Raw genomic sequence first — 16365 nt, 5'->3', positions numbered from 1 at the left:
CTCAGGCTTTGCTGCTGCGAAGTGCGAAGCCGAACTGCCCAAAGGCGGGCCAAGCATGCATGCACGTTTCGGCCAGGCTTTTCTCGACTGCAACGGTGTGCGGCCATGGCCTAGATACGTACGCAAGTCTCGCCCTTTTTTTTTTTGTCCCCCGAGATGTGCATCACCAAACGGCAAGTTACCGAACACATGCAGGGGGCGTGCCGAGCTACAGCTTTTGCATGTTCCGATGGCACCAAGAGTTGGCGGTGTGCTTCTGTTCTGTGAACACTTTGTGTCTTTGCCCATCATCCATGAGAGATTTTTCAGATTTACATGATCTTCATTCTGCAAGACTGCAATGGGGCCATGGGCGGCGCCAGCAGGGACGGATCTAAAGGGGGGCCTTCAGCCCTCTACAGCTGGTGCATCAATGAAAATATGGAGAGGACGGAGAAGAAGAGGTGGAGAAAAGAAAAAAAATAAAGAGGGAAAGAAAGAAGAAGAAATCAGCCCCTTTAATCCTTTTCTGCATTCGCCACTGGCCGCCTGAGTAATCGAGTACACTGCGTGTGTTGAGGCGTCGTCAACAGAAGAGACCAGCCCCTTCTGTTCTGCATGTGTCGCTGGACGCCAGAGTAATCGAGTATACTGCGTGTGCTGAGGCGTGGTCAACACCAGTTTGAGACCTTTTGTGCAACAAAGTTACAGCTCGGTTAATGGAATAGTGTTCTTGGGTCTGATGTCAGGACCCACTGAGCCGATGTCAGCCTCTCTGCCTGAACACAGCACGACGGGGCCCTTCTGTACCGGTGTCCAGGTTGCTGAAACGACCAAGGCAGCGTTTGGATGTCGAAAATTTTGGTAAAACCACACGGCATTTTCGTTGTTATTTAACTATTAGTGTCCAATTATAGTATAATTAGGCTTAAAAGATTTATCTCGTGAATTTTGTTTAAACTGTGTAATTAGTTTTATTTTTTATTTATATTTAATACATGTGTCTAAAGATTCGATATGACGAAAAATCTTGAAAAATTTGATGTTTTGGAGGGGAACTAAACAGGCCCCAACACAACTCACGAACTGAAAACTGTTTCCTTTCTTCGCAATGAGATCAATCCTCTGTTCAGATATTCGTGAACATTAGAACTTACTCCTATAGTGGAAACAAAGTTAGCGAGTTATATATGGATAAAACACTGATTAAAGGCTTCGGTTTTCGCACGCCAAAACGGCATCATAAGCTAGTGGAGATGGAATGTGCAAGAACTAGCGGGCCGAGCCGATGATAACGATATGACTGAACAAGGAAAATGGCCAAAATATTGAATGAAATCGAGCTGCAAAACACGTCCATCTCACTACATTCGGCGCAGGTTACCAGTGATCTCTTACTTCGACGACCATGAAGAGAAGAAGTAGGCGGACGACGTCGAGGACGCCCGGTTCGTGTCGGTCACCGTCGTCACCAGCGACGGCCTGGCATTGGAGAAGCTCAGCGCCGGCGGGGGGTACGCGGCCAGGACGCCCAACGGCGGAAGTTTCCTCATTGCCGACAGCGGCGGCGAGAACCCGCCGCCGTCCTCCTCGTCGTACGCGTCCGCCTCCTCCGTGATCCCGAACGACGACGGCGATGGCGACGCGCCGGGAGTCTCGAACGGCGGCGTGTCCCCGCCCGCGGCCACCTGGCCCCGGTCGTACACCGGGTTGGAGATGCACATGAACCCGTCGCCGCGCGCCGAGGAGCCCGACCCCGACGAGCCCGACGACGGCGACGAGCGGCGCGCGGGCGACCACCGCCACACGGCGCCCTCCAGCCTGGGGATGGCGAGGAGGAGGTCCTTGGTGCTGCTGGCCGCGTGCAGGACACCGTGCGCGTAGTAGAAGGGCGGCGTGCCGGCGAGCGCGTCGCGCGCCGCCGTCGTGGCCGTGGTCGCCACCGACGACGCGGCGTCGTCGGCGCTGTGCTCCGGGGACGTCGTCGCCAGCGCCAGGCCGAGCTTCGACCGGGACGCCTCGGCGCGGAGCCGCCGGCGCCGGAGGTGCGCGCAGATGAGGTCCGCGAGGAGGAGCACCAGGATGGTGAGGAAGATGGCCAGGCTCAGCGCCACCGTGACGCTCACCGCCACCGCCAGCCTCGACATGCCGTCCGTGAACATGGCTGGCTGGCGCCGGCCTCACAGCCCGTGGCGTGGCGGTCGCGGTGCAGAGCTGAGGGAGAGCGTGTGCAGCTGCAGCTGCAGCAGGTGCAAGTGCAACCACCAACAAGTGGCGAGGCGATGGCGAGGAGGACTGTTTGAGGTCGCATAAGGCTGCCTACACCTGCTTAGGAGCTGATGCCCCCCCTCTTGATTGTCTAATCCACTTCCTCGTCGCGCTTCCCGAGGCGAGTTACTTCCAAAAGCTAGAGCCGGGTACGATTAGCGCGTGCTTTGTCTGAAGAAACCAGCAGCCACTCCACTCGTCAGCGTCCGAGCCCTCACAGTGGCAACCGGGGCCCGGCCCGTGTGGGGTAAACCTGTCATCGCGAGCTGGTGAGTGAGAAGCGACGTGAGCTGTGTAGGCCTGAGGCCTGTAGATAAAGGCCCTCAGCGTCGTTCTGTTTATAATGGCTTCCTGATCATTGATTCATTGGGCGTCGAGAAAGGAGCCGGCTCAGACGGGGACGTGTTTTTGGCGGGAAGGCGATGATCTGATCACTGTCGCAAATCCTGCTCTGACCGCACGAGTAGTCATCATCGTCGAGGTATGTCCGTTTGTGTACGTGGAGAAGTGGGGACGTTGACCGCTCCATTGTGGTCGTAGACGACACGTTCCTACGGCATGATTGCCAGTTGGCAAAGTCATAACATTGGTCAGCTCATGTATTCGCCTTTTTTCCTGCGTTACAGTTTACGGGGTACACGATCAATGGCACCACTTTGATCAGGACAAACCGATTGGAGTACCATAGGCCTTTGGAGCTAAGCTGCTTTTAATCCTAGCTAATAAGTCAGTTAATGTCTTTTTTTTTTACTCTCTCAAATATACAAGAGCATTGTGTATCATTTGCATTAAGAAAAAAAGAGGTTTATGTTACGTCTGGCCTTGGCCGGCCCGGCGTTAAACTGAATGCTGATTACATGATTTCTAAATCAACGGATAGTTGTGGTCTATGAGCTTTGCGCTACCTTGCGTTCGGTGCTGCCAAGCTCGACAAATTTGCCGCTCCTGCTTGAATCTGGCTAATAAGTCAGCTAATGTCTTATCTATCATCAAGTTAACAATTAGCTATTAGCTAGTACTCTCTAGCTAATACAACTAATAGTTAGTTGGGTGGACCAAACAGGCCTATACGCTTTCGTGATTGAAGTGCTCCTAAACAAGCAGTATGACTTCGAGGAAGTCGTCGTATTGTGCACCTTTCCTTTTGCTATTTATGTTCTCGTTTGTTTGTTGTTCCATCGTCATTCTCTCCTCTCTCTTTTGAAACAACTATGGGGAAGAGCCACACAAACAGGAAAAAAAATCCAGATTTGACGATACAACATACCAATAAAACAAATAAAGCGGTGGTTCTAGAGGTCGACATTTGGAATAGGAAAAAAAGTTGGATTGGGTAATTCAGGTTTTAAGAAATTTGGTTTTAAACTGATACCTAAAATTTGTTTTGAGAAAGTAGTATCTACTATTTCGGTTCAAGTTCAGGTACTCCTAAACTATCTAAAATTAGTAAAACCATAAAAAACACAAGAGACATAAATATAGCTGCAAGTTTAAGTAATATAAACAACTCTCAGCAGTGTTTTAGAACAAAAACATGAAATTTACAATCTTAAATCAGCAGGTCCCAATTGCATCACATCTGACATTAGAAAAATAGCATAATCAGTAAATCACAAATATCGATTAGTTGCACATATATTGGCTTATAATATTTCTCTACTCCTAAAAAGAGTAAACTGGACCCGTTCACCATCCGTGGTGAACCGGCTTCACCCTTTGATTCCTTACGCCGACATGTAGGCCCCACCATCCCACGCCGTGAGCCCGCGACTCCTAGACCGCTGCCCCAGGCGGCCAGGCCCTGCCTCACCGGGACTCAGATTGGGTAACGTTCCTTCAGCAAGTCACAGCCTACGTGCGGCCCTATATCCGACGTTGAAACACCATCCGACGGCTGCCAGCTTTCTCCCACAAGATACTTTAGTTTTCCTCCGTGAAAGCTAGGCGGGAGTGGCTGCTCGTTCGCGCGCGCTGCGCTGGTTTTCGGCAGGCTGCGCCGACCCGTGCCCACTTCTCGCCGCCACCGCCAGCGACGCGGGGCCTTGCGGCGCGCGCGGTTCGTGCCGGTGCCCAGCAGCTCCCAGATGGCCCATTCCACGCCGGGACCGCCAGCCCACCTGCGACGCCGCGGGCGGCGCCCGCGCGCCGGCACAGGAGCACCAGCGCGGCCGCCGCGCACTCCCGCGACCACTCTGTGCCGCGCCGCATCTCGGCCACCAGCCGCACCACGTTGCCGTCCAGCGCGACGACCGCCTCCGCGCCGCCACGCTTCGCCAGCGACGCCAGCACCGCGGCCGCGGCCTCCGCCTCGCTGCCCATCGCGGACAGCGCCGCCTCCGCGGCGCCGGCCTCGACGATCCTCGGGACGTTCTCCCGCTCGGCGGACAGGCACAGGAGCGCCGCCAGCGCGTCCTTCTTGGTGCTGGAGGGCCCCGTGCGCGCGAGCCGCATGACGCTGTCGACGATGCGCGGGTTGCGGCCGAGCCGCCGGCGGTACACGTGGACGGCCGCCAGGCTGAGCACGGTGGCCGCGGCGTTCTCCTTGGCGCGCCACGTGGCGCCCGAGCGCATCACGTGGCAGAGCGCGTCCACGGCGCCCTCCGCGTGCATGATGCGCTTCTTGTTGGCCTCCAGGATGGAGAGGTTGAGCAGCACCGTGATGGCGTTGAGCTGGAGAGCCGAGTCCTCGGACAGGAGCAGCGGCACGAGGAGCCCCGCGGCGCCGGCCTCCCCGATGAACGCGCGGTTGTCGGACCCGGACTTGGCCAGCTCCCGGATCTCTTGCACCACGCGCTTGGTCGCCTCGGGGGAGAACGAGGCCGACAGTTTCTTCACGAGGAACGACGCGGTCATGCGCGCCGCCTTCAGCGCGGCCTTGTTCGCGCCTACCACCACTGGCGCCGGCTCGGCTTTCCCAGACTCGCCGCTGCTCTCCATGGGGATGCCGTTCTCCCGGCACCACCGCGATATCAAGTTCTTGAGCGCCTTGTTGGGCACGAGCTCTAGATTCGGCAGCACCTGCCCGGTCTTGGGGCACGTGGATTTGCCGGCGCCGAACCACCGCGTGATGGAGTCGCGGTCGTACGTCTGACCCCTAAAAGCCACGACGGGGTCGCCCATCAGCTCGAGGGAGATGGGGCACCGGAAGTCCTAAGACTGTTCCAGCTTATTTACTGCTGGCTGGCTTGGTGTGAGAGAAAAATACTGTTCCAGCTTATAATCCACGATAGTATACGAGCAAGTGAACAGGGCGACAGTTACAGTTACACCTCAACCTGTGCAAAATATAGACCCCCATTCAGTAGGTTATCTTCTAATAACTTAGCCCCGCCCCCTCCCCCTCCCCTTCTCATCCACTTCTGCTTAATACAATCGATAGTAAGAGCAACCAAAGTAAAACTCATAATAATATATGCTCATCAGTGTTTTATATTAAGAAAAAACTGCATGCATATAGTGTACCACATGGACATGAATACAAACAACACCAAATAATTTGATCATGGAAACCTTACTAGAAGTTGTACAAATGAATTAAATTACTGACCAAAGATTTCTGATATCCAGTCTTTGCAATACAATGACATCGAATTCTTTTAAATAGCAGATTTCAGCAATTCCGAGGGCTAGGAGTTGGTAGGCATCCTCTTGTCAGCAGCAAGGGGATCGAAATGCTAATGGTTGTGCAGCCAAACAATCCATATAGCTAGCTTTGCAGTGATGCAAGGATTAACAAGGATGCAATTTTCCAGTTTCTATCTTGCTTCTTTGGATAGTTTGTTGCCTCTGCGTTAATTTTGTGTATGAGCTGTCATGATGCAGGTTAGAATGGTGTAGGGCTGGTACTAAATCCTGCATCTCAAGATAATAATACAGAGATTGAAAAAAATAAGAATAGTGGTCATTTTTCTCTCCAATGGTCAATTTTGCCCCCAAAGATTATAACATCCCAATCAATCTAATTAATGGGATGGTTTTAGCATACTAGCTTTCAAAAATTCTGATAATTTATGTGTTTTCAATATCTCTGATAATTTCAAATCTAACGAAGGTTTGCATGTTTGTCTTAGCAGACTATCTTTACAAAAATGTAATTGATGACAAAAGTAATGTTCTAATACTGATATCTGAACTATGGTAGATACATCTGGCAAGCATAACAAAGATATTCCTAAAATTTACTGCTCTAATTGTTTGCATTGCAGGCCATCCTTCACATAACGAGTGTATGCAGACCAGTGTCCTCCGATGCGATTAACAAAAGCAACAAAAAAAAGGTCCGATTAGCCTATTAGGAATCACATTGGGTGATCAATGCTTGAGGCCAAATACATGTGGAAAGCCTGGAATGTTTTTAGGTTGACAATGATTTTTACTTCAATTGTGTTTGGTTATGCTCGATATTGATGCTCATATAAGAATATGGGTGATTATCTCTGTTTCAATTTTTTGTATGCAAGGATGAAATAAATTTGTACTATGCTTGATCCTACTTCAATTCTTGATTGGTGTAAAGATATGCCATTTGAGCGCTATGTGCATAAATTATCAATGTTCCCAATGATTATATACTTGCAACGGGAGTGTAAGCCCGTGGATATTTGTCCGCTAATTTTGACCCACTATTTTTTTATACTCTTGTTGCCTTGAAAATTTTAAGACTCGTAACATACCATTTTTTTTCTTACTCTTATATTGTGTTGCAAATGTTTAGCCGTAGCAACGCACGGGCATATACTAGTTTGGGTAAAACGAGTAAATAAGGTATCGGGGCCTAATACCCAGACTAGAATCGGTTATCATACTTACCATCCATAAGAACATCTCTAAGAGTTTTCTAAATTTCTTCCTAATCTTTGGTTTTTAGCGAGATGAGAAAAAACCTCTCTCATACAACTCCTGATCCATCCTCCTAATAAATTAGAACTTGACAAAAGTCACCCTGTTCCGCGTAAAGTTACGTCGCTTCCGAGTCGCGCGTATCTTCTCTCTTCCGCGTGTGTTTGTCGGGCAATCTAAGGTGGAAGGGCGTGAAAATAATAAAGAGTATGAAATGGTTCCTGATGAAAATGTACAAGAGAAAAATAATATATAAAAGTGGTTATGATAATTTAGAAATAGTATATGATTCCTGATGTAAAATTGTCTTCTATATTATAGGAGTGAATTATTAGAAACTTATAGAGATGGCATTTTTTATTTCTTCCAATATTTTTTTAGAAGTTGTAAAATTTTATATTTTTAGGAAGAAAATATTGGATACTCTCAGAGACGCTAGCGATAGGGTAATTTGGGTTTGGATATTTTGAGGTCAAGTCCGAATAACTCCTGTTCAAGTTTCAAGTATCAGGTTTTATGTCCATCCCTTCCACGATTGCTCTCTTTTCTTATGACCATGAATGTCTTTGTTCCTTGCACAACTTTGTCTTCCCTCTCTGGCAACACCCCGTTGCTATATTAGCGGCCATTCATCTCATCTTTAGTAAATACACAGTATCGCCAGCTCAGTACCAACCCGCTCACTTCGTCGGCGCGCCAATGCTAAATACCAACAGTCTTTCCGCCATCCCACGTCAATAGTTGTGGCGACAAGGTTCATTGCACTGGTGGTTTGGAGTGACCTCATGTTTTGGTGAAGGGATACATCATGAGTTCATCTTATAAATTTTAATGAAATTAACTCATTCCTTATACATGTACTAATTATTAGTTTGTGATGAATGAGGTGATGATGGATAACTCATTCCATTCCACAAACCAAATAAAAAAATGAAGAATGAGAAGAAGATGGATGACCTCATTTCTCGAAACAAATACAGCCTAGAGAGTACCACCTTGCTCTTCGTCTATGGCTACCGTGGCAAGCAAAGTTACATACATTTGACAAAGATTCTTGGATAGGACAAGATCAAAGGAATGAAAACTAAACCAATCAACTCCTCTTCGTACTGGAAAATATGTTAATTTAATACTACCATTTACTCTAAGCGACATCAATCTCATGACTGAAGCTTCAAATTTATGGATGCCATTTTCACTTGTTTTAAGTTATTGGGTCTACCCATAACTTACAAAAACGAACTAAAACAAAATACCATGTACTAAATGAATTAAAATTCCATGTAAATAATTAATTGACCCATAAATAAAACACCATTTGATATTTACTAGCATCCCCACATCAGTTCTCTTGTGGTAGCGGCACTATAAATAACTAATTGACCCATAAATAAAACACCATTCGATATTTACTAGCATCCCCACATCAGTTCTCTTGTGGTAGCGGCACTTTCTTTTTTTCGTGGTTGCAGAGAGGACAATATATTAATACGCTAACAATAAAAATACAACAATATCAGTCTGGACTCTATACCACCAAAGAAGCTTAGGCTTTGACCCCTCGACTGTTGTAGCTACGAGATTAACTATTGCACATGTAAAAAATGTTATATGACCATGCCACAGGAAATTTGCACATTAAAGTTAGTGAATGTAATTCTAACCATTGAGAATCTTCATACCGGAATCCCCCCCCCCCCCGCGTTGTCTACAGGCGACTCAGGGGCGACCGAACCGCCGCCGCTAGAGTCCCCGCCTCGCCGGGCCCCGGCCCGCCGCCGTTGCTCTCCGGCTAGCGGTGGCGGCAGCCCGCTGCGGGCGCCCAAAAAGGCCCTCACGCAGCAGATCCCCACCTTTCCCTTCCTCTCCTTCCTTCTCCTCCTCCTTCGACCTCAGTTTTTCTGGCAGCAAGGATGGCCAGCAGCGAGCTTCAAACACCGGATCCTAGGCCTCTCAGCCCGGATCCGGCGACCTCGCCCCAGATCCAACGCATGGCGGGCGGATGTGCGCGATGGTCGACGGACGCATTTCAAGAGACTGATGCGGCCGGTGGCGGGAAGATGTTGCCCAGGCAGCTTCCCCCCGTGCTGGCCTACAGCAGCAGTGGCCTGGCATCCAGCGCTGCCTAGATCTGCGCTAGGAGGAGTGCGGCGCTGGGAGGCGACATGGCCGGCGCGGTGCGGCGCTTGATGCAGCTCAGCGATGAGCCCAAGGCCCTGTCTCCCAGCTGCGCACCGCGAGGGTCAGGCCCAACCTCAAGGCGCGTGCAGTTCTGCAGGCTCTGGCTGCGCGCCGCGCCTGGCGCCTGGCAGCGCGAGCCGCACGGAGGCTGCCAGCACCACATCTTGGCAGCAAGTGGTGGCAGGAGCAAGGCTCTTGCTGGCCGTGGCCAAGGGCCCGAGCGTCCCTGGAAGCCCCCGCCCAAACGGCGGGGAGCACGGCATCAGCGGCCCACATGGTGTTGAGGGCTGCTTGCCGAGGGAAAGGGACAGCCGCGGGGTGCTTCTACATCTGCAGCATCCACGCCTACGTGCTCCCGCACGTCTCTGGTATGGCATCTCTGACGTGGCCTGCAACGGCAGCAGCCGGGCCGTGCGAGGTTCGGGCAGACGCATTCCAGTTGGTGGGAACGGTGGCGACTAGCATGGCGCACGCGCGGCTCATCATCATCCCAAGGTCTTCACACTACGTGCCGCCAGCCACAACCCAGGATGTCCTTCGGTTGTCGGGTCTGGCCGTGCGGTGGGTGTCTACTACATCGTTGCCCTCCTCCAGCTATCGTCGCTAGCATGCTTTGGCCTTCCACTGACCTATAGAGTCTGGGTGAAAACCCTATCTGGCTGTTGCTCTAGGCCAGCGACAATGGTGCATTGGTGTCATAACCCTCCATTGAGGCTTCGCTGCAAACTCGTTCCAGGTCACGGATGGCTAGCTGGCTACCTGTGTGGATTGGAGAAACAATGGCGAAAGCCACACCTGATTCCCCGAGCTAAAAGTGGCGGCGCCCTTTGCGCCGCACACCTTCCTAAAGGCGTTGTCATGCTCCTCCATAGGCCAACTTGTTGTGTGACGATTGGTGTGTGCCTCCTTGCTCCTTGTTCCCCTCTTAGGTGAGACTAGCCCTGGCTGTCGACCGTTGCCGATGTTTCGATGAGTGTCCTCCTCTGGCGTCTCTGCTCTGTCGGCGCTCTCCTTGATGATGCCAGAAAATCAAATGTCGGGTGGTGTTTCCACCGCTGCCACCATTCTCCTCCATGGTTTCCTCCCCGTGGACGGCGTTGAATAGTGGTACGTGGATCCGAAAGTGTTGTAGGTGTCACCATCAACTTCAAAGGAGGTCGTCGTGTTTGGTGATCTTGGGCATGCTTGTCCGTCACCACTCTTAGTCCCTATTCCATTGTTGGTCCTCAGATGGAGGGTGGCAACGGAGCAGTGTAGCTATGAGGAGTGGTGCAGGGTACAATGGCCACAACGCAAACGATGAGTATGCTGTTCAGCGGTGGCACAAATCGATGATTGGTTGGTTTCCTTCGGCTTGAGCCTAGGCATATCCTTGAGTCCTTGTGTTCCTGTTGTTTCTGTTAACTTGTTGGTGGTGGTGGTGCTGCTGCTGTTCTAATCTCCCCCCATTATACTTCTGGACTTATTGTATCTAGATTGGCGTCACGCCCTTCCACCTCCTGGCTTGCCCGGTATCTGTGGAATGAAAATTTAGGTGGGGATAGTTGTAACACCCTCGTTGTTACACCATAAATCATTTACTAAAATATGTCATGAGCATCATGTTTATATATTAATGCATGTAATAAAGTGTGTAGATCAATTTCCATAACTCAAAACGATCAACAAAAATAAGAAACGAAAGTTGGTTCAATAGTCATGTTATATCATTTAGGGTTGAAAATCAATTTTTATTAAGCAAAAATACTATAGAACATATATGTGTCACCTTAATAAAGTTGGAGGTACAAACTTTGTAGATGACAGTGAAATACTTGTGGTCAAAAAATGATATTACTAGCTAATATTTTCACTAGCTTAGAAATCACAAATGGAAATAAAATTCAGCTCTAAAACTTAGAAGTTCTCAAGTCTATCAACAGCTAGACCTTGCTATGTTTAGCAATTTATTATGAGAGATTGGGTTAAGGAGTGGTGTAGTGTTATAACTCAATTTGGTAGTCTCATGTGCCATCTTGAGCATGGTGAGGATAGTTTAGGTCCTAAAGCAACCGTTTGGTCATGTTGAGCGTTTTAAAATTCGTGCACATCACTGTCTCGGGTTGGTTGGCACCGGGTGCGCGGTCACCGCGCGGCCTCCTCATGTCATGCACATGGTCGTGCCTCGTGCGGTCACTCTGCACTGCCACGCTGGGTCGGTCGGGCCACCCGGGCTTGGCTGAGGCCGGCCGCAGGGAGCCATTGGACCCACGCCCTACTGCTCTACCTCGCGCTACCGTCTTAGGTGCTACCGCGGCCGCGCTACGTTGTCGTCATGTCCGCACTGCCGACCCTTCTTGCGTCACGACGCTACCGCTACCAATGCCACTGTGATGATGTGCTACGCTGTCGTTCACCTTGTCCTAGGACGCACGTGGGCTGTCTCGGCTGCCCTACGCCGTCGCCTCGCCTTAATGATGCTGCGGTCGTGCATGTCGTGCCCCTACCTGCCTCCGCGTGCACATGGTTGGCCGCATTGTTGTGTAGCGGGTGCGTAGACGCCGCCTTAGATCTGGTCGGCCTACGCGCACACATGGTTGGCCGCCAAGACATGGACGAGCCGAGCCCACCTGTCGCGCTGTCTCTCTTTTTCCCTCTTTCTCCCTCTATTTTCCACCACCGCCGAGTCATGCTACGATGAGCCAGAGAACGAGCACCTCTCATCAATTCCCCGTGCTTGCATCTCTGCCTTCACGCCCCTCTCTAGCTGACCCCACCCTGCCTTGATTACGGCCAGGCCAAGCTCCAATTTTTGGAGCTTTGCCCGCCACCGTGTCATTATGAACCGTCACCGCCCGTGTCGTGGCCAGCCTCCGCCACTTCACCCTCGCATAAATTCCTCTACACCACTAGCTCGCCTTGGCTCCCTTTTCATTGTGCGCATGCTAGTCACAGCTCTAGTGTCGCCTCCTCGCCGCTGACGCGGTCGTGCCTTTGCGGTCCACCATTCACCTCGCAGCGCGCACATGGCTAGCCTCGCTCGAGTCATCTCTGGTCGAGCCAGCTTCTCGGTAAGGTCACTGGTGAGTTGTCATTGCTCACCCGCTACCCTACAGCCTCATTGTTGTTGTGGCTCACTAGAATGCCGTCACCATTAAGGCAGGGTGCCCACCATCATGGAGAGGTCCTTCTATGATGTCCTAGCTTGTGCAACCACCGCCCATTGTCTCACATCAAACCCTAGATGAGTGTCGGCCTCGTAAATAGGTCAGCATGGGTCCCGTGTGGCCGGCGTAAGCACCAGTGCCACCGCTCCCCATGCCGACGCGCGCAGGGATGGTCGAGGGCCTTGCCATTGTAAAGAGGAGAAAGATCTAAGGGTTCTGTTACAAAGTCGATGTCTATAGAAATAGTACGTGTAGTGTTCGCGCTATTGTTTGATAATGCGAGGGCATTTTTGCAAAAGTGCCTGTCGATGTTTTACCACCGGCAACCCATCACGGGGTACCCGGGACGGTGATTTGTTTGGAGGGGTATCAGCGCTTGCAGGAACTCGATGGTAAACGTAGGGAGACAACGATTTATACTGGTTCGGCACGCCGGAAAATCACGGCGCCCTACGTCTAGTCTGGTGTGGATAGTATATTGCGCCCTACGCTATTTGTTGTGTTGCGAGGTATGTTTTGGTTGTGAGTTCTATCGGTTATGTGTAGGTGCCGATCTAGGGACCCCTGCCCTCCTTTATATAGTCCAGGAGAGATGGGAGTCCTAGTCGGTTACAAAGTAGAGATCCTAGTAGGATTACGTGTAACTAGTTCTAGTAGGATTACATGTAGGGAATCCTAGTTGGACTAGGTCTTCTTCTCTCTTCTCCGTGGGAAACCCCATGGGTCCCATATCGACAGTGCCGCGCGCGCAGGCTTCATCGCTGCGGGCCGCCTCCGTGCGTGGGTCGTAGCTACGTGGGCCACACCGCGGGCCACCGTGCGCTCACGCGCGCACTGCGTCGTGTCGTGTGGGCCACGCAAGAGAATATATTTTTCTTTTTTATAAGGAATTAGAAATAGTTTTCTAATATAATTTTTGAGCCGATCTTTGGTAAATAATATAAAATCATGTAGGTATCCAAAAATTATGAAACAAATTTTGTTAAGTTCCTAAAATTATGCTCTATCTGTTAGTGTATTTAGTTCATATATATACATGTTGATACCAGGAGCTATTAAATCATTTGAGAGTGCTTAATATTATTAGGTTAAATATTATAGGAATTTTTGTGGTAGATTGGTGATAGCCTTAGCCCTAAAAATTTTATAGCAGCATCGTGGTATTATTATGTGCTCACTGTAATTTTTGTAGCCTTAAAATAGGTTGAGAAATATGGTAGCTAAGTAATCATTGTTTTAGTATATATGAAATCGTAAAGAAAGTAAGAAATGCATTTTTGTTGCTAAGATAATACTTGAATGTTTCATGCCTGTTTAATGGAAAAGATGGGTAGCATAGCACCTTAGTCATTAGAGTTAGTTTAACAGCTTAGTGAATATATTCTTAATTTAAGAGCTGATGTTGCAAAAATACTAAGTGTTGCATCACCATTGCATGCATGTAGAGAATGAGTTGGTGGAGATCGCGATCATCGATGATCACAAGTACGAGGAGGTGATTGAGGAGTATGAGGAGGAGATCCTCGTGTAGGAGGAGATCCTGGAGCCGTCACTGACTGACTTAGCTGACAATCCGCCTGCCCAAGGCAAGCCCCGATGCATAACCCTTATTTTGCATAATCACTGGATATATATATATATATATATATACTCACAATAGGTGGTTATATATATATGTGTGTGTGTGATGTGCATTTACGTTACAGGCTTATTGTTGAAACTACATACATAGATAAACCTACCTATGAGTCCTACTAGCATAGATCGAGTAGCTGCTATGCTTGGACTATCGGTAGCATGAGTAACCTACCATTACTCACAATAGGTGGTTATTATTATTACTCTCATGATAAAATGGTGAAAGAAAATAGAGACCGGACAGGGATATGGTACGGGTATTGGTGGGTGTAATAGGTTGTATCCCGCGGCCAATGGGACATAGCTTGGTTACACTGTTTTTCCTGTCTATGTTGGTTAAGGACCGTTCATTGCTGTGGATTCTAGTCAGATCACAGATTTATTATCCTGAGCACATACTTGCTTATAGGAGCGGGAAGGCTCTTTGCTCTCTTGTTGTGGGTTTCGGCTCTTTCTAGACCAACAAATTAGAGGCGGGGATGGTGAAGGTCTAAGCACCGCACTGAGTTCGAGACTTAGGAGTGGGGACTTGGAGTCCAAGTTTGGACGGGGACCTGTACCCCTTGACAGGAGAGTGGTGGGTTGGTCTTGCTTGTGCCTGGGGGTACAAACGGGGCGTGTGTTTTAGGGTACCCAGCTAGGATACATTGGTTCATGAACCGCCGTTTGATACGGTATAACTTATCTATGATCTACACCATAGTAAAAACTAGAAGATGAAAGATGGCGAAATGGATCTGATTGCTCAACTTTTGCTTGAAAGTAGAACATGTGCTTACATAGAATGGTTAGATAATGAAGTAATCATGACTGCTAATAAGAAACATATATAAGGATTCACTACTAGTAATGCTTTTCATAAAAAGGAAACCCAGCAAACTATAAAGCTTATCATATCATTTGGAGTCGGGAAATTATTCTCACTAGTCGGGTAAGTCTTGCGAGTACATTGTGTACTCAGGGTTTATTTACCCCTATTGCAGGTGCAGCTTGAGGAGTGGCTGTTGTGTGAAGGATTCTTCTTGTGGGCATAGATGGATCCTTGTATCTTATCGTTAGATGTTTATTTCAATTCCGCTGTTTAAATTCTGCACTCTAAACTTGGTATTGTAATAATGTATTTTCGAGAACTATTGTTGTATAAAATGGACTAAGTGATGTAAACTTGTTCTCATTATTGGATCCTAGGTGAAAAACATGGATTGTTTGAGTTCTCCCTTGGGGTGTGCTCTACGGGACCGTTCGATGTAGTCAACTTTCGGGGTGCTTAGTGTCTGGTGGAAGACGAGTGCCTCCATAAGCGTGCTATTTCGTGCGGTTCTGCCACAATAGTTCATCCCCGGTGACCTTTCAAAAGAAATGTAATTCTAACCTGAGCCTTCCGGGTGTATGTGAGCTGTGGGGTCAGATTTTTCCAAGTTGGATTGCGTTTTATGGAGTTGAGTTGGTCTTGAAGACAAATATCATGGAGCCCAGGACTATTCTAATAATTGCAATGTCTTAGGACTTGTTTCGTTGATTATAGAGCGTTGCTATGCCATATGATTTGTTACACTATTGTTTGGTTGCACGGTTATGACTTGCCATAATTTTTTAGCATCATAACTCATATGTTCTAGACACATTTCGTGTTAAATTTTGCTTCATTTCTAGTTTCGAGTTTATTCGCCACATCTCATGTACCAAATATTGTAAGTCAAAGTCAAGCCAAACGTACCGAATATATTGGTTTGTGGAGTGGCTCATGACTCATGAGTCACACCTAGTCACTTGTTGTGACAAATGAGATTTGAGGTCTTGATTGCCAACATTCCCTAACGTAGTACTACTAGTGAAATGAAAACTATTTTCTACCAAACTTGGCAACTTGACGTATAAAATGTCTAGACATTTAGAAAATCGCTGATAAAAAACAAAGCAATATGGAGTACTGTGGTTATTAAAAAAAGGATGTGGCTAGCGTTCGGACGCCCGCGCAACTCGCCCCTATCCGCCTCGGTCCCACCCCACACACGCACCCCGCCTCTATCGCTATGCCCGTGGCTCCTTCCCAGTGATCCTGCTCCTCTCTCCGTTCGCAGGACCTAGGCGAGCCACGCGCTCCGACCACCGGTGCCTGGTTCGTCGCGCCTTATCCCCTGGCACCTGGATAGTGTCCCATGACTCTCTAAACACTAGTCAAAGAAATTATTTTTATGTATCGAAATGGAAAGAAGGACCATCCAAAGGTTTTGAGTCTTTCCCTAGAAACACGAGAAGGTGCATTTTGACCAACAAGCCAGAAATAGAAATAAAAAATACCAAAATGGGGATT

At 48.9% G+C, this 16365-nt stretch overlaps 1 protein-coding gene and 1 pseudogene across 1 annotated transcript; both read right to left on the bottom strand.

The window, feature by feature from the left end:
- Positions 1–1331: 1331 nt before the first annotated feature.
- On the bottom strand, positions 1332–2209 carry LOC136495352 (uncharacterized). The gene has a single exon (XM_066491301.1). It carries the CDS (start codon positions 2139–2141, stop codon positions 1374–1376), a length of 768 nt encoding a protein of 255 aa, XP_066347398.1. The 5' UTR covers positions 2142–2209; the 3' UTR covers positions 1332–1373.
- A 1854-nt stretch (positions 2210–4063) lies between these two features.
- Positions 4064–7814, bottom strand: LOC136496190 (U-box domain-containing protein 16-like; annotated as a pseudogene).
- Between the last annotated feature and the right edge of the window lie 8551 nt (positions 7815–16365).

The sequence above is a fragment of the Miscanthus floridulus genome, chromosome 12 (genome assembly GCF_019320115.1).
Source record: "Miscanthus floridulus cultivar M001 chromosome 12, ASM1932011v1, whole genome shotgun sequence".
NCBI lineage: Eukaryota > Viridiplantae > Streptophyta > Magnoliopsida > Poales > Poaceae > Miscanthus > Miscanthus floridulus.
This window is presented reverse-complemented; position numbering and strand designations above follow the sequence as displayed.